This window comes from Passer domesticus, chromosome W, assembly GCF_036417665.1.
Source record: "Passer domesticus isolate bPasDom1 chromosome W, bPasDom1.hap1, whole genome shotgun sequence".
Classification (NCBI taxonomy): domain Eukaryota; kingdom Metazoa; phylum Chordata; class Aves; order Passeriformes; family Passeridae; genus Passer; species Passer domesticus.
In genome coordinates this window covers 17003629-17028902 of record NC_087511.1, presented here as the reverse complement: position 1 = coordinate 17028902, position 25274 = coordinate 17003629, and the positions used below count along the sequence as shown (strand labels likewise).

At 43.8% G+C, this 25274-nt stretch overlaps 1 protein-coding gene across 7 annotated transcripts in view; it reads left to right on the top strand.

The window, feature by feature from the left end:
- The window catches only part of LOC135289157 (kinesin-like protein KIF2A), a 126889-nt gene that overhangs the window by 36340 nt on the left and 65275 nt on the right, over nt 1-25274 (top strand). For all 7 annotated transcript variants that reach the window (XR_010351954.1, XM_064402577.1, XM_064402578.1 and 4 more), the window contains 2 exons: nt 3131-3226; nt 23539-23593. Coding sequence is in view for 6 of the 7 variants with exons in the window: in XM_064402577.1 (XP_064258647.1) it covers nt 3131-3226; nt 23539-23593 (151 nt within the window). In the remaining variant the exon portion in view is untranslated. The remainder of the gene's footprint in view (nt 1-3130; nt 3227-23538; nt 23594-25274) is intronic.

Below are 25274 nucleotides of genomic sequence, written 5' to 3'. Positions count from 1 at the left end.
CTGTCCATGGCCATACAAGAAAGAGTCCAGCTCAAGGCCACTTTATCATCTCTTCCCACCTAGGATTCTTCTCACCTCTTCTAACATCTCTCACTTGTACTCACTTTCATCACACTTGCCCACTGCTTCATCTCTCTCTCTCTCTTCATTCAGATTCAGGAGGATCAGTATTTGTAAGGTTCCCATTATTCTAGAAAGGGGTTAAAATATTCGCCTCTGTCTGCCCGGAACTCCCACAGCGGCTGGCACTTTTTAGCCCACATCCCCCACTTCTCCTTCTGGCCGGCCCTGCTGCCAGTCCATGATATCGAATTTCAAGGCAGCACAGGCACTGGCTGTCTCTCTCTCCCGGGGGGTAAGAGGGGGACCCGATGCTTTTCAGGGCTCCTCCACCCTTCCATCTTGCAAGGCCTTCACTCCCCTCCTCTGCCCAAGGCTCTGGCCTACCTCACCCAGCAGCATGGCTTCCCCTCCCCCGGGACCAAGAGACAGTTCTCCTGGGAGTTCTTGCTTTTAACCCCCAGTGTTCTCAGAGGCAGTCCATACCTTCAGTGGCCAAACCAGGTGCCAATATTCAAATCCAAGCACTGATTCGTTTGACCACAACCTCCCAAAAAACTCACTTCCTTCTTAACCTATGACAAAAACAAATCCTACAAACCCCTTCCCCTCTACCCTCCCTCATTCCCAGTCTCAACTTTATTTTCATTTCTCTGCGTCCTTCCCCCAATGACACAGGGACACAGGAATTGGGAGTCATGGTCAGTTCATCACATGTTGTTTCTGCTTCTTTCTCAGGGACAGGACTCCTTCCCCTTCTCCAGCGTGAGTTCCCTCCTATGGGAGACAGTCCTCCTCAACTTCTGCAACTTAAGTCCTTCCCACAGGCTACAGTCCTTCACAAACTGCTCCAATGTGGGTCCCTTTCCACAGGGTGCAATCCTTCAAGGACAGGCTGCTCCAGCAGGCATCCCCCACAGGGTCACAAGTCCTGTCAAGTAAACCTGTTACAGCATGGGCTTCTCTCTCCACAGGGCCACAGGTCCTGCCAGGACCCAAATTCAGTGTGGGCTTCAGATGGGGTCACAGCCTCCTTTGGGCATCCACCTGCTCCATAGTGGGTCTTCATGGACTGTGGGTGGACCTCTGCTCCCCATGGACCTCCATGGGCTGCAGGGGCACAGATGTCTCACCATGGTCTTTGCCACAGGCTGCTCTGGCACATGGAGCACCTCCTCCCCCTTCTTCTCCACTGACCTTGGTGTCTGCAGAGTTGTTCCTCTCACATATTCTCACTCTGCTCTTCTCTGGCCCCAAGTACTTCCATGTAGTAATTTTTTCCCTTTAAAAAATATTTTATCACAGAGGCATTACCACCATCACTGATGGGTTCAGCCATTGCTGGTGGCAAGTCCATCTTGGAGCTGGCTGTCATTGGCTCTATTGGACATAGGGGAAGCTTCTTGCAGCTTCTCAGAGAAGCAACCTCTGTAACCGTATCTCTACCTGAAACCTGGCCATGCAAACCCAATGCAACTACCAATCTGCTAGTGACATGAGAAATACCATCACCAATTCAGGCAATTTATTTCATGGTTTAATGATTTTTCTAAGTTGACCTAAAATCACTTATTTTGAATTCTTATTCTCTAATTTCCATTCACTTAAACAAATGCAAAGCATTACTATGGCTTTATGTGTGAGGAGCAAATAATTGGAGCAAATTCTTTGATGTGGTGCTACAGCTTAAATTTTCTTTTTATCACTTCTGTGACAACCCTTTTCATCCGTAATTTGCATATTCTGTTGTTTTTGTGAAATGCATCAAAAATTAGCCAAGCACTGGCATCTGGTGGGCAAGACCTTTAAACAGAGTTTAAAGAATATTAGGCAAATACCTTTTCCATAATAAGCAATACCCCTTTCTGAATGCTAGAAGGAAATGTTTCAACAGGAATACATTTTTAATTGACTTATTATAAGTATTTTTTAGTTCACTGTAGTCAGCGTGAACAACTTAAAGGTACAGTCAGCTTCTGATTACCAGGGCACAGTTTTGTCTGAAGTGTGGATCAGCTGTGTTACAGGTGTAGAAACATGAGCTGGCTCCATTTCAGCTTATTAACCCTAATGCAGTACTTTATGAAAGTGCCCATCATCAGATATGATCCAGAAGGAGTTTTAGCTCATTTGTAGGAAACCATGCAAAGTTTAATAAGGTCTGAGCACCAGAGCTGGCTATGCATGGCATCAGCAGCATGTTCTGAAATGGGGTAAAAACTGATAGTTGCAGGGAGAACTGACAGGAAGAATATTTGAGTGATTCTGCAGTGAACCAGCACAGCCCACAGTAGGCTCAGTAGCTCAGGCTTTGCAAAGTTTAGAGGGGCTCTATGCATGGCCTCTTATATGTCAATTCACTCAGATACTCATGGTTCCAGGTTTAGGGACAGGAGACCTTGTGTGCCTGAATATAGCCTTCTGTGTATCATTTGGATTGATTCTGCTTTTTTTTTTTTTTTTGGGGGGGGGGGGGCTGTCTAGGAGTGTTAGAACAGTTTCCAATGCATCCAAGTAACTGTAGGAGCTAACTCAGGACCAGCAAGTAGGATCAAACTCCTTTAACCAACTTGGATACAGCAGGGTTATGTTTAGAGTGGCTGGGGCACCTGCACTGTACTCTGCAGTGTGTTTTGTACCTGTATAATAGAGTGTATCCATTTGTCTGTTGGGTCAATTTATTTCAGATTAAGAAGCATTGACTGTATATGTTATCTGTTGTGCAAAATGTTCAACTGTTTCTTTAATGTGAAGATTCTGGCAAAAAGCAGTAGTCATTTCTTTGTTGAGTAGAATTTTAATGACTCCTCAATTCAAAAGTATTTTCTAATACATGCCAACCAAAAATATAAAATAGAAAGTATATAATTGTTGTGCTTTATAACCAGTAAATTAGCTACATCAGAATAGAAAAAGGCATTAAACTTGAAGTTGAGACATTTATGGCGTTTTGGATAAAAATTAACATTTCAGTTAATGTGTATTTTTTTACAAATAAATTTAGAAGTTATTGAAATTTGTTAATTTCAGGGAAAAATTATATTAGAAATTATGTTGCTTATTTCCCTAGGATGTTGATGCTACAAATCCAAATTATGAAATTATGTGTATGATAAGAGATTTCAGGGGAAGTTTGGATTATAGACCACTGACAACTGCAGATCCTGTAAGTACCCAAGTGATGTGGAAATTTTTTATCCTTCTGAATTTTGCTCTTCTTCTCCAATTTTTTCCGATGTATGTACCTGGCCTTGAACACTTCCACAGAAGAAGCATCCACAAGTTCTCTGGGCAATCTGTGTCTCACCACCCTCACAGTAAAGAATTTCTTCCTAACATCTAATATAAATCTTTCCTATTTTAGTTTAAAATCATTTCCCCTCATCACTATACTCCCTGCTAGAGTCCCTCCCCATCTTTCCTGTGGGCCCCCTTTATGTACTAGAAAGCTGCTATAACGTTTCCCCAGAGCCTTCTCTTCTCCAGGCTGAACACCCTCAGCTCTCCCAGCCTGTCTCCATAGCAGAGGTGCTCCAGCCCCCGATCATCTTCATGGCCTCCTCTGGACTCACTCCAACAGGTCCATGTCCTTATGCTGGAACCCCCAGAGCTGGATGCAGTACTCCAGGCGGGGTCTGACAAAAGCAGAGTAGAAGGGGAAAATGACCTCTCGACCTGCTGGTCACACTGCTTTTGATACAGTATAGAATGTGATTCACTTTCTGGGCTGTGAGCACACATTGCCAGCTCATATTCAGTTTCTCATCTACCAATACCTCCAAGTCCTTCTTGGCAGGCCTGCTCTCAATCTACTCGTTGCCCAGCCAGTATCCATGTTTGGAATTGCCCTAACCCAGGTTCAGGATCTTGCACTTGGCCTTGTTGGACTTCATGAATTTCACATGTGCCCAACTCTGAAGCCTGTCCAGGTCCCTCTGGATGGTATTCCTTCCCTCCAGCATGTCAACCACACCACACAGCTTGGTGTTGTCAGCAAAATTGCTGAGGGTGCACTCAATCCTACTGCCCATGTCACCAACAAAGATGTTAAACAGCGCTGGTCCCAATACCAACCCCCGAGGAACAACACTCATCACTGGTCTCCACTTGGACATTGAGCCATTGACTGTAACTTGTCGCCCTGATTTTTTAAGATTTTCTAAGCCTTCTGATGTTTACATTCTTGTAGCAAACTTTCTCACACACTTTCTGTAAACAACTTATTGTTTTGCATTCTTTTATGGAGGAGGAGAAATTTGATGGACTGTTGGTTTGTCCAGTGTCATTGGAGAGGTGGCACTTTCACCCTCCAATCCACTGTCACCTTTAGAAATCTATAAATGCTGGAGTCAGAAAATAAACTTCCCTTTTCAACCTAGAGAACAGCAGTGTGTTTGCATCGTGTTGTTTTGTGTCCTATAGCGACATCAACTCTTTGAGTGCAACTGTCCAGCCAATTCCTTATCCACCAAGTGGTCCATCTGTCAAATCCATGTCTCTCTAATTTAGAGACTACTATGTTGTGCAGGATAGTGTCAAATGCTTTATACTAGTTCAGGTAGATGACAACAGTCGCTCTTCTCTCATCCACCAATGTTGTAACCCTATTATCGAGGCCACCAAGTTTGTCAAGCACAGGGTCCAGCAGAAGGCCACAAAGATGATGAAGGAACTGGACCATCTCTCTTATGGGGAGAGACTGTGGGAGCTGGGCCTGTTTAGTCTAGAGAAGACTGAGTGAGGATCTGTCCTGGTTTAGGACAAAATTTGGGAGGAAACCTCCAAATGGGGTCCCTCTAGAAAAGCAAATTCAAGCAGCCCCTCCCCCTACTGGTTTGGGAAAAGATTTCCTTGGAGAAAAGTAGAAAAAACTTCTTATTTAACAAGCAAAATATTCACAAGCATAAAAAATGAATAGCATTAAACAGTCAAACCTCTCGTTCTGAAGAGATGGTAAATTCAGAAAGTCCTTGTCGTGGAGTGTAGCTCGGCTCTCTTAGTCTCTTATCAATGTCTTCAGTGCTGGAAAATGCCATGGCCCAGGCCTAGGCCCTGGTGGGCGACAGGTGCGAGCTCCTGGTGCTCTTCTGAGTTTTCAGTCCAGAGCAGGTTTGAACAGTTCTAAGAAAAAAAAAAAAAACAGTCTGGGGACCTTCTCTGCCTCAGCTAGCTAAAAACTAACTAAAAAGCAAAGGAGAGCTCTCTCCTGCTGTCTGTTCATGATGCAGACAACACAGTCGAGGAGAAGGAATGTGGAGGAGTGAATGCAGTTTCTGAAAACAAGCTGCGTGCTTCTGTGCCTCCTTCACTCTCGGAAGCAGTCTTAAAGGTGAAAAACTTAATATCCAGCATAAACAGAATAGACGATTGAGGATACAAGCATCATAAAGTCACCCCAGGACAGGATTTCATTCATGCATATAAATATCTTAAAGGCAGGTGCTAAGAGGATGGTGCTAGACTCTTTTCAGTGATGCCCAGTGACAGAATGAGGAGCAATGGCCATAAACTAAAATGCAGATGTTTCACCTCATCATAAAGAACTTTTTTACAGTGAGGATGGCAAGGCACTGGAACAGGCTGCCCAGGGAGGGCATGGAGTCTCCCTCTCTGGAGACATTCAGAACCCACCTGGACATGTTCCTGTGTAACTTGCTCTGGGTGACCCTGCCTTAGCAGGGCACTGAGGTGACACTGATTGGTCTGTAGTTCCCTGGTCTGCCTTATTTCCCTTTTTGAATATTGAGGTTATGTTTCCCATTTTCCAGTCATGGGAACTTGACCAGACTACCATGATTTCTCAAATATGATGGATAGTGGCTTAGCCACTTGTCTTGGTTTGAAAGACAGGTGTTTGCCAAAGAAGGCAGGAAGCTCCTTTGGAATGGACCCCCTTCCCTCTGAATTATTATAACTTTGAACTTAAGGGGCTTTCAGGCAAACATATGGGAAAAGGAATAACAGTTCTTTACTAGTATATATAACAAGGCAAACAAACAATAACAATAGCAGCAACAACAATCAAAACCAGAAACCCAGTAACAGCCTTCTCTTGGCTGTCAAGCACTTTCCCCTTTGGTGTAGTTACGATCACAGCCGGCAGGGGCACTGGTGGCTCCTGGCTGGGCAGGTCAGGTGCGATGATTCTCCCATGGCTGCAGGGGCTGCTGTGGCACAAGCTCAGCTGCCTCTCTCTCACCTGGTAATGGCAGGTGCAGCCAGCAGAAGAGATGGAAAAGGGCTTCCTTGACAAACTCTCATGGGGAGGGAGCAGTCAGTCCTAGTGCCCCTCCAGATAGCAAAATAAGCTGTAGCAGGAACCTTGGAAGCAGCAAGCTGGAACAGCAGGGATGAGCAGACCCTGGAGTGGCAACCAAAATGTAACAAAAACTCTGCAGCTGTAGCAGAAGCCGTGGGGTGTCCCAGCAGACACAGGGTGCTGGTTACAGTGTAGCGAAGAACCTGGAGCAGTGACAGAAAAAACAGTGCGGCTGGACAGTGGGAGCCGGGCTCCTGAACACAGCCGGGAGAGGCTCCTGCAGAGGGGGAGGGGTTCGGGATCCCGAGTTTTCCCCTGAGGCACCCGAATAGATGGTGAGGGTCCTTTGCAGTTAGATCAGGTGTTAATAAGGTCCCAGTGCAATGGCTGCTCTTATAAGCAAAGGTTCACCCACAGTAAGGAAGAAGAAGCAGTACAGGGCTGGGCTCCACAGTGGCAGTGGATTCTCCCTGTGAAAAATTAGGTTCATTCTCATGTAAAAATTTAAAAGTTTAATAAAGGACAATAGGAGACAAAGACAATAAAGCAAAGATTTACGGCTGGGTGCTTGGCATTCCACCGAGAGCACACCTGCTATTTTGGAGATGCCGTTTAAATACCTTTCCTATTGCATCAGCCTATTGCATATTCTTAAACAATTATGCATATTTAAAAATTTCCCAAAACTAGTTTACATATTCCAAGAACTGTTTAGCATGGCTCCTTCTTAGGTCCGCCTTTTTAGACCATGTGCATTTCTTGGCTGTGGTTTTGGTCCGTTCTTGTTATCACCTCCAGTTTGGGCTTTGGTCCATATTTTCTACAGATGGTGGGTGCTGAAAATTGGCATGTCAGTAGCAGGGGTCTCCATCACATGTTCATTGAATGCTATCCCAACCAAGGAGGCATTTTAACAGAAGCATACTATATCAGGTATTTCACTACTATGTCTAGTTAACAACTAGTTAACAACGACTATGTTTAGTTAACAACAGAAATAAAAAAAACCCAACTATATCTTTATAGCAAAGTTACTTTAACATTTTACATATAGCATCCATTAATATTTGCGAAAAGCCAATATTATAATATGTATTTTTAACATCCCCACAGTATAAAACAGCTCAAGTGTCCTCCTCCTATGCCGAGAGCAAGAGAGCAAAGGGAGCTCTTGTGAAAACTTGTGCCCCAAGCCCTGGTCTTAGCCCCATCTTTTATTCACAAAGGTGTTCCATATACATTACATTGCTCAACCTTTTCATGCATATTCAACCCCTGGCCCCGCCTGTCCTCACCTCGCATGGTAATTAGATCCATGTCGTTCTGAGCATGTGTTATTCACAGTGATGGTCTCTGAGGCTGAAGGCCGTGATCTTCCTCATGGTTGAACTTTTGAACTTTTCTTCTTTGCGCTTGCGCTTTGGTCCCTTGGTGCTTATCTGAGTATGTCTCTCGATTTTGATCAGCTTGAGTGCTGGGGTGGGTTGTAATGGGCTTAGCTATAGCATTTATTTTAAATTTGAAAGACAGCCCAATGGTGTTGCGAGCCCAGAGGCAAACCATGTCCGCAGTTTGTCTTAATGTGAAGTTATACCAACAGTCTAATTAATTTGGATGATTGCAAATCTTCCGGTGCTTATTTACACTGATTTGGGTTGCCTTACTATGGGTAGTCTCATTAATCATTCAACACCCTATCTTAACTACCTCCCCTAGGGTCCCTTGAAGTGACCATAACCTCTGTTTCTGCCACTCCTGCCTTTTATATATTTGGTTTCTGCACATGACCACAGTTGCTAGGTTTAAACCTTTTATATTGGAAGGTTTTCCCATGGATCTGGTGTATTGAGTAAAGGCTTGGGACCAAGGCCATTCAGCATTGCTCTGGCTAGGAGTACTTTCTAATTCTTGGATTACAACTATGATTGTAAACAACACTTCAGCACAAATCCCCACCCACCATGATGCATTAATTTTGTCCGGGTAAGTTTCAGTTTCAGTTCACCATCACCCGGTGTTATTCTCCAAGGGGCTTCTGGAGCTTTCTTAACATGGCTGTGGTGGATCCAAGTGTTTTGTTCCTTAATCTTGATTGCAATGAAGGTAGTAAGGAGCACTTGATACGGTCCCTCCCATTGTGGTTCCAGGGCCTTCTCTGTATGACACTGTCCCGGTTTAGGGCAAATCTGGGAGAAAACCTCCAAAGGGGGCCCCTCCAGAAAGCAAACCCACATGGCCCCTCCCACCAACTGGTTCGGGAAGGATTCCTCAGAGAGAAGTGGAAAGAACCTGCTTATTTAACAGACAAAGCACCCCCCAGCACACAAAATGAACAATACTGGATGACAAAACTCTTTCACCGCTTTGAAAAGATGACAAATTCAGTAAGTGTCTCCTGGAAGTGGTCACTGTTATCGGTCCCTCCAGCACTGGGAATGGCTGCTGCAGGCCACAAAGTGCAAACTCCCAGTGTTTCCAGGTCCCAGTCCGGAGCAGGTTCGAATGGTTCCAAGAAAAGGGAAAGAAAAACAGTCCAGGGAAAATTCGGACTGCCTAGCTAAACTAACAAGCAAAAGTAAAAGCAAGAGCAAAAGCAGGAGCAAGGGCAAAAGTGAAAGCAAGAGCAAAAAGCAAAAGCAGCACTATGTACTGCGTTGTCTGTGTCCCACGGACTGGGGGAGTGAGCAGGCTGATAACAAAACAAAAGTTTGCTTTTCAGAGCCAGTCTTGAAGGCACAGAACATAATATCCAGCATAAACAGAACAGATGACTTGGGATACAAGTATCATAATGTCACCCTAGGACAGAGACTTAACGTATACATAGTCTCCAGGTTGTATGTCATGTACTGGTACAACAGAGCCCCGTACCCCGAGTTCCAGCCACATATTTTTCAATTGCTCTGAGTTGTTTGCTCAGAGCAATCATATAAGAGGTTAGCAATATGTCCTGGGAAGACATTCCCTTCTGCACCCCATATGGTCTCCCATAAAGCAATTCAAAGGGACTTAGCTTTTCCTTAGTCCTGGGTTTGGTTTGAATCCACAGCAGTGCTAATGGGAGGGATTGAGGCCGTGGCAAATTAGCCTCTTGTCCCAATCATACAATTTGGTGTTTGATCAAATGTTTCATTTTCTTTACCTGACCACCTGATTGTGGGTTATATGGGGTGTGAAGTTCCCAGTCTATGCCCAAGTATAGGCTAACCTGTTGCACTAATTTTATGATAAAATGTGGTCCTCTATCCAAGGACATTGTGGCTGGGACTCCAAAGCCTGGTATGATTTCCTGTACCAATACCTTTGTTACCTCCTGAGCTTTAGAAGTCCTGGTGGGGAATGCTTCTGGCCATCCTGAAAATGTATCTGTTAGCACCAGTAAAAACTTATACCCCGCTTTTCTTGGCAATTCCGTGAAATCTATTTGCCATTGCTGCCCAGGTCCATGGCCCTTCCCAATCTGGCCAAGTTTTGGTTTGGGAATGTTCTTGGGGTTGGTCTGGAGGCAAAGGTCACATTGTCGAGTCACTTGGGTGATAGTGGCTCTTAAATTTCTAGCAATGATCCTTTCATTTAGATGTTTATGTAGGGCATCAATTCCCCAATGTGTTTTCTGGTGTTCTTCCCTTATTAGGGACCATAATAAACAGGAGGGTATAACTAATTTTCCTTCTATGGTGGCCCATCCCTCTTGGTTATAGGTTCCTTTCTGCTCATAGATCTATTTCCTGTCTAATTTGTTGTATTTTGGCTTACCTTCAAGGGAAATTTGCCTGTCTGGAATCAGGGCCGCCTCAGTTATTACCTTGTTTTTTGCTGCTTCTTTTGCTTCCCTATCCGCCAGCTCGTTCCCTTCTTCCAATACTGAGTTTATTTTTTTATGTGCCTTAATGTGCATGATTGCCACTTTCTCTGGCAACTGGACTGCTTCTAGGAGTCGCAGTATTTCTGATGCATGTTTAATGTTTTTCCCTTGAGAGTTCAGCAGTCCTCTTTCTTTCCAAATGGCTCCATGAGCATGCACTACACAAATGCATACTTTGAGTCTGTATATATGTTTATTTCTTTCCCTTTTGCCAATTCCAAGGACCAAGTTAGAGCAACTATCTCGGCCTTTTGTGCAGAGGTGTTCGTTGGCAGGGGTCCAGATTCTATTACCTCCTTGCATGTAGTAATTGTGTACCCAGAGTGTTGTTTTCCACCGATGACATAACTGCTTCCATCAGTAAACCAGATTTCTGCATTCTCGAAAGGGATGTCCTTCAAGTCAGGGCAGCTGGAATAGGTGGCCTCGATGGTCTCCAGGCTGCCATGTTCCACTGGTTCCCCTTGGTTTCCACTGAGGAAGAAGGCTGGATTGACAGTGTTAGTAGTCACCACTATCTCTACATCATCTTGCTCCACCATCCACCATAATAGCTTGGTATCTCAGAAATCTTTGTGGGGAAAGCCAATGCCCGCCTTTCACCTCTAGCACTGCAGACACCATGTGAGACACTAGCACAGACATTTTCTGGCCCAGGGTGAATTTACATGCCTCTTGGATATTCAGTACGACTGCTGCAACGGCTCTGAGGCATCCAGGCCACCCTTTAGCTGCTGCATCCAATTGCTTAGAGAAGTAAGCAACTGCTCTCCGGTACGGGCTGAGGTCATGTGCTAATATTCCCAAAGCAATTCCTTGTTTCTCATGGGAGAACAAAAGGAAAGGCTTACTCACCTCTGGCAATCCCAGAGCTGGAGCTGACATGAGGGATTTTTTCAGCTGGTGGAAAGCCTGCATAGCTTCCTTTGTCCATTGGGTGTCCCTGCTTTCAGTTGCAATAAGTTCATACAAGGGCTTAACAAACAGTCCATAGTTATAGATCCATAACCTGCACCACCCCATCATCTTCAGGAAAGTCTGTAGTTCTTTTGCAGTCTCAGGTTTTGAAGTCTGGCATATTGCCTCCTTCTGGCTTTGGCCCGGGGTACCTTGTCCAGCACTGACTTCGTGACCCAGATAGGTTACTTCCTGTTTTACTACTTGAGCCTTTTTCTTTGATACCCAGTACCCTTGGAGCCCCAGAAAGTTCAAGAGGCTTACCATCCAGGCCACACATGCTTCCCTTGTCCATGTGGCTATCAGGATGTCATCTATGTACTGTAGCAGCTTCCCTTCCTCTGAAGGGGCTTCCCAGGTCTCTAATTCCTTTGCAAGTTGTTCTCCAAACAAAGTGGGTGAGTTTTTAAATCCTTGCGGGAGTACTGTCCATGTAAGTTGAGTTCTTCGCCCGCTTTTAGGACTTTTCCATTCAAATGCAAAAATTTTCTGGCTGGATTCATGGATAGGAAGGCAAAAGAAGGCATCTTTCAAATCTAAAACGGTAAACCAAGTTAGTTTGGGTGTTAAATAAGTTAATAATGTGTATGGATTGGCCACCACAGGATACAGATCTTCAGTTACCTTGTTCACAGCTCGCAGATCCTGTACTAACCAGTATGACCCATCAGGTTTGCGAACCAGTAGGATGGGGGTATTAAAATCAGACTGACATTATTTTAATAATCCTAGATGCAAAAAGTTCTCAATTACTGGGATAATTCCTTCCTTATCCTCCCTCCTCAAGGGATACTGTTTAACCCTGACAGGTTGCTTTCCCTCTTTTTGCTTGTTCTGTATAGGGGGAGCATTTTTTTGCTCTCCCTGGTACATCAGAGGCCCATACCCCAAGGAATACCTGACTCATTATCTCTTCATAAATTTCAGTTTCCCTTGTGACTTCGCTAGTGGTTAATATCAAACTCAATATTTCTATATACTTTTGATCATTTACCTCTAGAGTAATTTCCCCATTTTTAAATGTAATAGGTACCTGTAATTGTCCCAGCAAATCTCTGCCCAAAAGTGGCTCAGGGGAGTTGGGCATATATAGACATTTGTAGATCCCCCACTGCTTTCCCAGTTTGTATTTCAGCGGCCTAAAGAAAAATGCCTTTTCAGTTTGGCCAGTCGCTCCCGTAACTATAGCATAATCATCCCCTATGGGCATCAAGGCTGTGATTAGAACCGAGTATGTTGCCCCAGTGTTGACTAGGAATTTTACTTTTTTTTCCATTTCCCCCAGCTTCAGTTTTACAATGAGAGGGCCTGTTGGGGTAGTTTCCTCCAGTCCCCCCTAATCCTCTTGCACATGGGCAACCACCCCTCCTCTCCTTTGATTCCCTTGACCATTCTGTTTCCCTTCTGGACAGTCCTTCTTCCAATGGCCCTGTTTCTTACAGTTTGCGCATTGATTTCTGCCTAATCGAGGAGGGCCTTGCTTGGGTGGTCCCTGCCCGCTTTCACGTTTTTCTCTCCATTCCTCCTGCACTATTGCTATTAAGTTTTTCATTCCTCGTTTATACCCCTCTTGTCTGTTGCTAAAGACTCTCCAGGCCTCCCCCAATAAAGTTTCTAAATTCTGTGCATCTTCTTCTCGGATGTTTTGGAGTTTGTGCCTAATATCCCTTGTGGACTGTCCCAAAAATAGATTAATTAGTTGTTGTATCCCCACATCAGATGCAGGGTCCAATGGTATACAGCATCACATTGCGTTTCTCAGGTGGTCTAGGAACTCTGTAGGGGATTCTCAGGGTCCCTGTTTAATAGCATATAAAGCTGACCAATTTATAGTTTTAGGCATTGCTCTTTCCACTTCCAATATAATCCAATCCTGATAATTCTTTAGCCTCTGTCTTTCTGCTGATTGGTTCAGGTTCCAGCCTGGGTCCTGAAGTGGAAAATGTTCCTTTAGATCCACTTGTTTTTGTCTAAAGTGGTCTGCTACCAGGTCCCCTGTTGTTTTAAAAACCAACTGTTTTTCTGTTTCAGTGAATGCGTCTAATAATAATAATTGAATATCACCCCAGTCTGGATTGTGCTGCTTCATAATGTATCATAGATGTTTAGCAGTTTACTGGGTCATTTCGGTAATTTCCCGCAACCCTTTCCCATGCTTCCAAATCAAGGGTGGAGAAGGGCACCTTAACCAATATCCTTTCTCTGCTTGGTATTACTGTCTCCCGCAAAGGGGCCTGCAGTATTTGTCCTCTGGTTCAGGATGCAATTGGGCTGACTGGAGGGGTTGGAGCTGGTGTCTTCTCCGAAGGAGGAGGAGGAGGAGTAGGAGTAGGAGTAGGAAGAATAGGAGTAGGATTGGAACAGGAGTAGCAGGAGGAATAGGTGGAATAGGTGGAGAAGGAGATTCCATGAGATCTATTTCTCTCTCATTAGGGGGAGGTGGCAGAGGTGGTGCTGGTGCCCCTCCCAAGTCCCTACCTCTTCCCCCCTGCCTTCCCAAGTGAGGGCTAAATAGGTTGCTTAGATCTTATTCTTGTTCCTCTAGTGCTGCACAATAAACTTTATCTGTCCTGGTGCATCTCTGTCTTATGCTACAGGCCGAGCAGCACCGTTTAAGTTCTCCCGTTTTGCTTCTGTTTTCTCTTTCAAGAGCCAGAACGAGGGGGTCAGAGGGGCCTCTGATGCCACAGTCCCTTTGCCAATCAGGGTTATTTCAGTGGGACAAAAACATATCACAATAAGAAATCTCCTCCCATTTCCCTTCTCTCCACAGAAACAACATTAGCTGTAACAGAGTATTATATTCCAATGTACCTGTAGGAGGCCACCTTGCCCCAGTCCTCTAGGAGATATAATGGCCACCAATGGGAGCAATATTTAATTAGGCTTTTTTTATTTTCCGTGCCCCCTTTGCCTGCTATTTCTCTCCAATGTGCTAAGACGCACCCTAATGGGCTGGCCTTTAGGTACTTCCTTACTTTGCCTGGCTCCCATTATTTCTTTTTAGAGCAAGCTTAGCTTACTCAGTTCCGAATGTTCAAATAGGAGTCTCAAAAATAAAAACTCTTTTTTTGTTCAAAAGAAATTTAATAATTAATTATATTAAAAGATATAAGCAAATAATAATGATTTAATTAGTTAAGTAGTTATATTGATAATGAAATATTGATAACTAATTTATTAATTAGTAGATAATAATAAACCATTAACTTTTACCACTGGGGAGAGAAAAAAATTCCTTAGTTCTTCCTTTTAATATGGCTGTGCCACTTCTTTACCCTTTCCCAATCTTCTTCAAAAACATCGCAGGTCTCAGGGACTAGGTGACTTTTTCCACAGGTTAAACTCTCTATTTCACACCTTGCATGTACCTCTTGGTTATAATATCCCAGCAATTCAGGGATACATGCATGACAGGCAGGTTTCCGTCTGTAGGAAATACAATACCACCTCCTCTGACACTCTCTACATCGAAGGAGAACCCAAGCTGTGTGCCAGTCCGGCTCCCAGTGAAAAACTGTCAGTCCGCACATGAAATGGAATGACCCCTTCCAGACCCCACCTCAAGGGGTTTCTAAGCACTCTTTCAACTAGGGGTTCTTCCCAGTCAAAGGCCAGATAGCTCCTTGTTGAACTTTGGTATATCCCTCCCAAGAACACTCTGTTTCTCCTTCCATCCTCCCATTCTATGACTACTGTTATAAATGAAAAATGAAAAATAGCCAATTTTGATAAAAAATTAAAAATAAAATTTATTTTGTGACCATAATACAGTCCCGACAGCCACCAATCAATCAGACAGCGTACCACCCCCGGGAGGTGAGCCGGGTGGATGTGAGATTGGTCTCCCTAGCACCAAATTCTCCTCATCCACACTGGCTGCTCCGAGGTATCAGTTCTTATACAATTTATTTTGCCTGCGGCAGAGTCTCTTTGTCTCTTTCTAAGTTCTTCTTATTCAAGTTGGTTTCATTCTTCGGTTCTGGCTGCACAAAACCTTTGTCCGGGAATAGGATAATACACTTCCCTGATTCCTGGAATCTGGCATTCAGATGGAAGGTGTTGATGGCTCTGGTCATCTCAGATAGGTATCTCGTCCGGGCCATCATCACTTGCTGGGTGCATGCTTCTGTGAATGCCCATCTCCTGTGCAGCCGAGGTTTCCTTCGCATGTAAATGAGGTGATGCCACTCTGCCCATCTGCTTTACACATATATATTTTATACATCTTTTATTTCCACTAATTACTAACCATATTTCTAACAATTCCCTCCCCTCTTTTATCAACACATTAATTTGTGGATTATTCTAAAAATTAACCCATGTGTTTTATTTTTAGCTTTTTAGTGAATCTATACATGTGACTTCCCCTTTTTAATCGTCCTGAGGTATTTCCTTGTATTTCCTGAGTTCTAATCTGTTTTGCTCAATTTGCTTTTCAAATTGAGCTAGGGCGTTAGCTGCCCATTTATGTGGAGTATCCTCCTCTAATTTCATAATTTTCGACACTGGGTTATTTTTCCCTGTTGCAATTTTTGGGTCCATTGGCATGGCAGCGATTTGCACCCCTTGTACTACTGAGTGTATCAGATAAAGCAAGGGATCAGAGAGGGTAGGAAGATGACTCCAGATATGGAACAGAGAATAAAGAATATTAACTTCTTCCACCATGCCCCATTAAACAGGTTGTCCCACCAGGAAGCATTTAGGATCGAGTTCCAGTTCTGGATGGGTACATGGGCAACCCTTTTTATTTCAGCTGCAAGTCCTCGGATAGTCTCCCCATAACTGTCAATTTCAATACAGCATTCAGACTCATTGAATTTCCCACATACTCCCCCTTCTTCCGCTAATAGGTAATCCAATGCTATTCTATTCTGGTAGACAAAAGCCCTCATCTGAGAATGCTGCCTTGATAGTAACTCCAGTGCATCTGCAGTGTGGTTGCATACGATTTCTACCACTGCCTGGAGCCTGATTAACCAGCTCAGGAGATATATCGGGGTACGGTAACCCCAACTACCATCCAGGTAGTGGGCCCATAATATTCGACAATACGTTCTGCAGGCCATTCCTCCCCCCCCCCCATTTCAGGCTACCTTCAAAAATTGGGAATTTCTTTCTTACCTTTCTCTTTTGACAGTCCATGGTCTTGTATAGGGGAGCCCCTAGTGAGCTGCTTTCTGATCGAGGCAAGGTGAAGAAAGCTGGCCTGATCAACCCCAGGGTGCATGACCCCTTCCATTTCCAAGGCAGCTCACTGTATGCTTTTTCCCCACAAATCCAATATATTCCATTCAGTGCTTTCCAATTCTTTACATCCCTTGGTTTATCCCAAAAGTCTCTTAACCCCCCTAGGGACTGAAAAGGGTTAGCCTCAGCCTTCTTGTTCCAGCAAAGTCCTATCCTTTCACCCCATTCTCATTGGTTATTTTTCTCCTGACTGCAATACCCTGAGGGAGGTTCTGGTTGCCACCTTTGGTTTTTGTTATCTGAGTTTAAGGCCAGCGTGGAAATGCAGGGAGTGAAACCTATGATCTCCGTATATTCCTTTCCTTCCCTGCTTATACAAATTGTCCCAATTACCCACTTGTCCAAAATCCATCCTTCAGGTTGTTGAAATAATCTGGAAATTTGGTATGATTCCACTTTAGTAGCTGTTCTGGGGTTAACCCTTCTCCTTTCCAAGGCCACTTTTCGGCCGATTTTAACCCCCCACATAACCAGCAATTTGATAGACCTAACTCTGTAGCTATTTCCTGCATGCGGTCTATAAATAAGTTCTTGTCTGATGCAGGCAGACCAAACCCATTATATTGCTTTTCCAATTGTTCATAGTGTTCACTTAAAGTTTTTAATCTTTCCTGCTCGATCTTGCGTTTTCTCATTTCTGATTCCTGCCTTTTTAAATCTTGAGTGACCTGTTGGATTTTACTTTCAGGGTCCACTCCTTCTTTATTCCGGGAAAAACAAAAGGCTTTATCATATTGGAGGCAGGCTCGATCATCGTGATCTTCGAGTAAATCTATGATGACCGGTTCCTTTCCCAAAGGGATCTTATTCTCATATTTCAGATTCTTCCCCACCCAATACATTTTTCCCCCCAGTGTACACATTCCCAGCTGTGCGTTGTTATAGCATAACTTATTCGCTTGATAATAACCCACAAAAATTGATTCCATTCTTCCCCCAGTACACACAGTACGATTGCACTTATCGCACACTGGAATCTTAACAGGTTCAATACTGCGCCTTTGTCTTACATGGGTTGATTTACCCATTCTGGACACTACCTCTTGCAAGATGCAGACTTTCTCCCCCTCCTTTAGACAAGCTCCGTATCGAGTGCCATTTAACCAACAGTACCTGCTTGCTGTGCCTTCAGTGCAGTCTCTAGAGGTGAGGTTAGGTGAAGCCTCCGCTTCACCCCGACCGCCCTCGGTGCAAATTTTACAAATCTGGCTGGGGTCCCACCGATCCAAATCGGTTTGGGTTTCAGCATACGCGCTAGTCCTGAGGCACATGACTAGACTCAGGCTCATCAGGGTTACTCTGACTATCATTCCTCTGTCCCCACTCTCGCCCACTGGGTTGCCACCAGCGGCAGGGAGAACCATCTTCTTGGCAGCAGGAAGTAGTTTCACGGAGATCATAGGTAGCCTGAGCTGTGTATCTTCACTTAAATACTCCCCACCGGCTGAGTCTCACTGGCCAGGCACTGCAGGGTACTTTGTTTCCTTTCCGGCACTCAACCGATAAAATTTGGGCCCGATATTGAAGTTTTCCCCTTAATCCGTTCTGAAAAAGACTAAACCACAGTATGGAGTCTGCTTCAATCACTCACAGTTCTGTGAGGAGCGTCAAGAATAGGTTAGTCACACATACTTCGTGGTTAAAACAATCGTCACACAGACCCCCGGGCCTCACTCCCCTTTCACAGTGCGCCACCCACGTTATTTTACAATAAAAACACCTAAATGATACAAATGGGTGACAAGGGCAGTCCAGCTCTTGGCATTCTATCCGGTCGATCTCGGTCATTAGCGTGGTCTGCGCAGAGTTAGCTTAAGATTCCCAGGAGGAGAGATGACCTCCCACTCCGGTGTGTCCCTTTGAGCTTCCACTGGCTTGACTCTCGATGCGTGCATCCAACCCTTTTCAGCTGTTCGTACTGCTGTGTCTGTGGTCAAAAGAACCAGAAAAGGCCCTTCCCAATGAGGGGATAATGGAATGTCCTTCCAGGTTTTTATAAGGACGTGATCTCTGGGTCGGAAGGGATGAATGGAAAAACCCACAGGAGTCCCTTGCATTATAATTCCTTGTTTTCTTAGTTCTTGTAGGTTTCTGTTAATAGCTACCAGATATGGTTTTATTTGCCCGTCCTCAATTCTGGGGTGCCCTATCGGCATTCCGTGTTCATAGGGCATCCCATATAACATCTCAAAAGGTGATATCCCTGTTTCTGAATTTGGCAGAGTCCTGATATTTAGTAGAGCTAGAGGCAGGCATTTAATCCAGGACATCTTGGTTTCTAATATTAATTTTGTTAATTGTGCCTTAAGTGTTTGGTTCATCCGCTCGACTTGACTAGAGCTTTGTGGGTGCCAAGGGGTGTGATATTCCCAGCGGATCCCCAAGGCTTCTGCCATTTGCCTTATTACCCTAGAGGTAAAATGGGTGCCTTGATCTGAGTCGATATATTTTACTAGTCCGTATCTAGGCACAATCTCTTCTAACAATATTTTCGATACCACATGTGCGGTCGCCCAGGAGCTAGGAGATGCCTCTACCCAGTGTGTTAGTTTGTCTACTATAACTAGTAGACATCGGTACCTTCCTACCTTTGGCAGATCGGTGAAGTCGATCTGGACCCTTTCAAAGGGCCGATATACCACCGGTTGGCTTCTCGTTGCTGTTTGTTTTGCTCGGTTTCGATTTATTCTCTGACATATCATGCACCCCTGTACTTCTTGCTTTGATAATTCATATATTCCTTTACACCCAAAGAATCTTAGGAACTGATCCGCTAGCGCCTGGGTTCCCCAATGGGTCTGTGCATGTAACCTTTTCAAAATTTTCCGTGTGTATTCCTTAGATACTAATTCCCTCCCATCGGGTAATTTCCACTTGCTTCCATCTAACTTTCCCCCCATCTTTTTATATTCCTCAATTTCAGAGAGGCGGGGGGGAAATTCCCGTGTTTGCCCTTCACAAATCTCTGGGGTACTTACCTATAGGAGTGCTGCGTGTTTTGCCTCCTGGTCCCCTAGATTGTTACCCTTTGTTTTAAACTGAGTTCCCATTTGATGCCCTTTCACATGCACTATAGCAATGGCTTCGAGTTCCCTTATAGCTGTCAGTATTTGTTTTATCAATTCTTCATGCACTAGTCCCTTTCCCTTAGTGCTAATCAACCCCCTTTCTTCCCAGATTTTTCCAAACGTGTGAACTACCCCAAAAGCGTATTTTGAGTCTCTGTCAATGGTTCTGATCTTACCTTTTAGCCTCAGCAGGGCTCTTAGCACCGCATATAGTTCACATGCCTGAGCCAACCATCCTGCATTTAGGGGACCTGATTCTACCATTTCCCCGGTTACCCCATCTATGATAGCGTATCCAGTTTTTCGCTTTCCTTCTACAACCCTGGCTGACCCATCCATGAACCATTTCTCCCCTGTTTCCAATTTTTCCTCCTCCAAATCAGGTCTGATTTTTGTTTGCAAGTGGACTATCTCAGCACAATCGTGGGTGGGTACATCTGAGGCTTCCCCGTATAAGAACTGAGCCGGGTTTTGGGCTGTTGTGGTCTTAAGTTCTAAATCGTGAGAGTGAATCAGAATAGCCTCGTATTTCAGAAGCTGTGCGTCAGTGAGCCACTTCTCTGCCTTTTGTTGTAAAATATTCCTGACACTGTGCGGGGAATATACCTCTAAAGGAGCCCTGAAAGTTACCTTCTTGGCTTCTTCTACTAACACTGCTGTGGCCACTGTAGCCTGGAGGCATGTGGGCCACCCCCTGCTGAAAGGGTCTAATAGTTTTGATACATAACCCACCGGTTTCCTTGATCCTGCCCAATTTTGTGTTAACACCCCATACTCAGTGTGATTACTTTCATCTACAAACAGTTGGAAAGGTCTTTTTATATCTGGCAGGCTTAATACCAGAGCTACTATGAGAGACTCTTTTAGTTCTCTAAAACTCCTCTCATCCTGCTCATTCCACTTAGGTTTTTCTGTAGTTAACTTTTCATACAAGAATTTTACTTTTTCACTGTATCCCTCAATCCATTGCCGACAGAAGCCCAAAAGTCCCAAAATTTGCCTTGCCTCCCGTTTCAATTGAGATGAGGGCAGGGAGATAATGCCTGCAATTCTCTCAAGATCTAGCTTTTTCTTCCCCTTTACAAGCCAGTGACCTAAATACTTTACCTCTGGTTCCATAAATTGGAGTTTAGTTTTTGAAACTTTTAAACCTCTATTTCCCCCCAAAATTTAACAGGGCAATGGTGGTTATCCTTACCCCTTCTTCATTAGGTCCTGCAATCAATAGGTCATCCACATATTGCAGCAGCTTGATCCCTTTTATCAGGAGAAATTCACTTAAAAGTTGCTCAAGGGCCTGACCGAACAGGTTAGGTGAGTCTACAAATCCCTGGGGCAGGGAGGTCCACCGGAGTTGCTGTTTATGATTTGTGTCCGGATCTTCCCATTGAAAAGCAAGATAATTTTGGCTTTCCTCTGCCAGAGGGCATGTCCAGAAAGCATCTTTCAGATCAATCACACTATACCAGATATCCTCTGGTGAGACATTACTCAATAGGGTATACGGGTTGGGGACTGTGGGGAACACAGTTTTAGTCCTTTGATTTACTGCCCTAAGATCTTGTACAAGGCGATAGTTCCTGTCCGGCTTCCGGACCGCAAGAATGGGAGTATTATGCCTTGACATACACGGTTCCAAGGTCCCCTTCCTAATTAGATCGTCTATTATTGGTTTCAAACCCACTGACCCTCAAGGGGTAATGGGTACTGTTTTACCCTGATGGGATCCTCCGGCTGCTTAATTTCTATACAGATAGGTTCCATTTCCAATTTCCCCGCCTCCCCTCCTGTATGCCATACTTTGGGATTTTTTCCCTCATCTTCTGAGGTCAGCTTATATAGACTTACCACAAGCTGTGATTCCTGCGCTATCAAGCTTATGCCTAAATTTACCATTAAGTCTCTTCCCAACAGATTATAATCGGTCTCCTCTACCAGCAACATAATCCCTAAGCAAGTTTTATTCTCAGATTCCACCTCTACATTCTTTATCACCAGTACCTTAAAGGGTTCCCCTTTTGCTCCGATTACCATCATGGAGTCTTCGCTCCTTGAACACTCCTGAGGTAAACGTTGTACTGTACTTCTCTGTGCACCTGAGTCTACTAAAAACATTGTTTCTTGTTTCTGGGGTCCAATCCTAAGTTTTATCAAGGGCTCTCTCGGTGTTACGGACCCCAAATTAAAAAGCCCCTGACACCTCTAGTCCTCCTGGAACATCTTCTCATCTTTCATTCTTTTCTTGCACTCTCTTCGGAAGTGCCCCTTCTGTCTGCAGTAGTAGCACTCCGGCACCTCCCTCTGCCGGGGTGCAGGTTTCTTCGGAGGATGCATGGGTTTTCCCGAAGGTTTCCGAGTACGTGCCGCTTTTCCCTGTTTCTGGGCTTCTCGGACTACTAGGACCTTAGCCTGCACCTTTTGCTTCTCATCCTCCCTCCCCATGTACACCTTTTGAGCCTCCCACAACAACTCTTGCAATGACCTTTCCTGCCAGTCCTCTAATTTTTCTAACTTTTTCCGTATATCCTCCCATGATTTTGCCACAAATTGTGTTTTTAATAATATGACTCCTACCGGGGAGTCAGAGTCAGTACCTGAATACATTTGGAGACTCTTCCTCAGCCTTTCTAGCCATTCAGTAGGAGTCTCGTCCTTCCCCTGGCATTCCCCCAAGGCTTTCCCCAAATTCTGCCCCTTAGGTACGGCCCCTCGGATACCTTGGATAACCATGTTCCTTAGTTCTCTCATATTTTGCCTATCTTCCTCTATTTGGGAGTTCCAGGATGGCCTTTGGTTGGGCCATTTAACCTCCCTGCTCCCGCCTGCTCTATCAGCTGGGGATCCCCCGCTGCCAGCCTCTCCCCGGCAGATGGTTGCTTGCATGTTCCCTGGGCAAAACTGCTCGCAGTGTACAGCTGAGGCACAGAGTCCCTTCCTGAGGAAGAGCCCCGGTGGCGTGCCTGAGGCCATCTGCCCCCTAACTGGACCAGTGGGTGACCAGAGTCCGTTTCACCAGAGTCGCGAAATGAAGCGATATGCGGAATAAATAGACTCCACAACCTGATGTAGTTATGAAGTGGGTATGTATTGTCAGCACCCGGCACAAGCGAGATAGCTCTCGTGAAAACTTGTGCCCCGAGTCCTGGCCCCGCCTGTCCTCGTCTCATATGGTAATTAGATACATGCCCTTCTGAGCATGCGTTTTTGATGGTAGTGGTTGCATGGGGGTCTTTCAGTGGTCTCTGAGGCTGAAGGTTGTGGTCTTCTTCATGACTGAACTTTTGAACTTTTCTTCTTTGCACGTGCACTTTGGTCCCTTGGTGCTTATCTGAGTACGTCTGTCGATTTTGATCACCTTGGAGACAGAGGAGCTCCTTTATCTAGGTTTCTTGCATTCCTTGGTCTTCTCCCGGTATTGTTCTTTATTGCATGAAGCTTCAGAAATTTGCATTTTCCTATGCCCTTTGTACCATGGCAGAGGTTTCTTAAGTAAAAGGTTAAAATTCAACACATAATTCTACAAGCTAAAATTTAAATGCTTAATTCATCTTGCTAACTTAAGCGAACCCCCAAAACCTCCATTTCAAGCTCTCACACCCTATGAAAAAAATGTCTTTCTAATATCTCCCAGCTCTCATTTGCTCTTTCACTTCTGAGAACAGTTTCCCAAGGGATCCCATACACTGGCACTGAAAGTTTGCCTTTCTGAGGTTTAAGGTCCTGATTCTGTTTTTTACCTCTTCTGTACCCCTCAAGACTGAGAATTCTACCTGGGCATGATCAAAGATATTGTGACAATTTCTGTCAATAGCATATCTACCCCGTTACACCTGGATTTAGCTTGCTATGTTCCAAGACATACCGGGTACTTTGCAGGATCAGATCACTGTTTTATTAATGTATGGTTCTCCCTTTTGGGTTCTAGGTTACTGTGCAGACACAAGGAGCTTTTACACATTCAGATGACTCTTGTACATTTATATTTGTTTAAATTATGTTGTTATTCAAGAATAGAAGTAAAATACTGTATAACTGGAATAGGGGTATATTTAACTGAAAGATTGTTTCCTTTGTAGATTGATGAGCACAGGATATGTGTTTGTGTACGAAAACGACCACTCAATAAAAAAGGTATGGCCATTTAAGATTTTGCAGAATTTTTTCTCTGAAAAGCTGCTTCTGATAGCAATATTATTTATATTAAAGAGATCTAAAAATACTGATCAAAGGCAAAACTCTGTTATACTGGACAATATGTGTGAGGTACCCAGAAAATGTATAAACTTATCATAATCTGAATAAAGGTAGGGATAAAAGTAGTTAAACTGTCACCATTTTATGGAGCGTAATTTTTTTCTGAGGTCCGCTAGGATGCATTTCGTTGATCTGGGAATTAATTCTACTGTAATTTCTTCAGTATTTTTATGTTGCATTTGGATCACCATTCTTTTAAAATGTCTTTGAGTTATCTGTTCAGTGAGCTACTCAATGAAAACTTTCCTACACTTTTTTGTTATAGGTGTATATTTGTACTTTCAAGTCTTGAATCTGACATGAAGGGTACAATTCAGGTGCCTGAATGTTGGTGTCTTCTGACATTTAAGGTGCTCAAGGGTGTCCAAGATATCCTTGCAGGGCTAGCGGGTTATAGACAAACTGGAGACACGTACCTCCTGGAATTGCTGCTCAGGGCTGGGCAGGATACCTTAGGGCATATGAAATGGCACTAAACAATTATTTTTACATACTGGAATCACTCCTTAGTGACTTCTTTTCATGTATGATTTGCTTGACAACTTTTTTTCTTACTGCCTGGTGATCAGACTGGAGTCTGCATCCCCCCCCCCCAAAAAAAACATTTATGTTTTCAACTCCAGTTAAATCCCAATCTTTCTATTAAGTTCTTTACTTTCATGAGAAATTAAGAACTGCAAATGCATCTGGATTGAAGCCTGTATGAATCCAACACTAAAGTAAGCTGATTTTCTTTCTGAAAGATGTTTCTTTCCTTCCCTTTGGTTTTGTTTTTTTTGTTGTTTTTTTTTTTTGAGCTTAAGGACTCAAAGAACATCACTTCGATTCTGAAACAACATGGGATGCATTTATTATTTTTGTACTGTCAACTACACATTGAGAGTTATCTGGAGGATATCCAGCGGAACATGGGAGAATTGTATAGGAAAGGGAAAACATATATTGATGTTAGCATATAGTTAGTTGTCTTTTGTCTTATTTTTTCCCCTCCCTGTTGCTGCTTCCCCTCTGTTTTTTGTTTATTACTTTTACTGTTTTCTTATTCCCTGTATTTTTTTAATTGATCTGAAAGGAATGCATAATTTCAAAAACTGTTTGATTGAAACTATTTTTACAACATATGTCATAAGGGCATTCAATATACAAGTCTGGTAACAGTTCAATTTCTGTTTTAGCATTGGAGGTTATCTTTAATAAAATATAACTTAGAAATGTGATACATGGGGGGAATGTTACCTTCAACTTACACTGAAGGTGGAGAAAGTGAAAATACAATAACTGACAGCAAGTTGGTATGAGGCATAAATTAGGTTTCAGAAATGTGATTTGATTCTGTGCAAATATCTTGGATATTAGTGGTTTGGAGCTATTAAGAATAGTTTTGAGTTGTTGGTAGGAAGATGAGTGTCTAAGTAAAAATGAGATTCGCACTAAAGTTATTTTGCATTTTTAAGAATAAGCTATAATAAAAAAGTATTAATGAAATAATCTATGCTGGGGATGAACCATAATCTTGTACCCACATAATGCAGTATTCTGGGAACATTCACTTTAATTT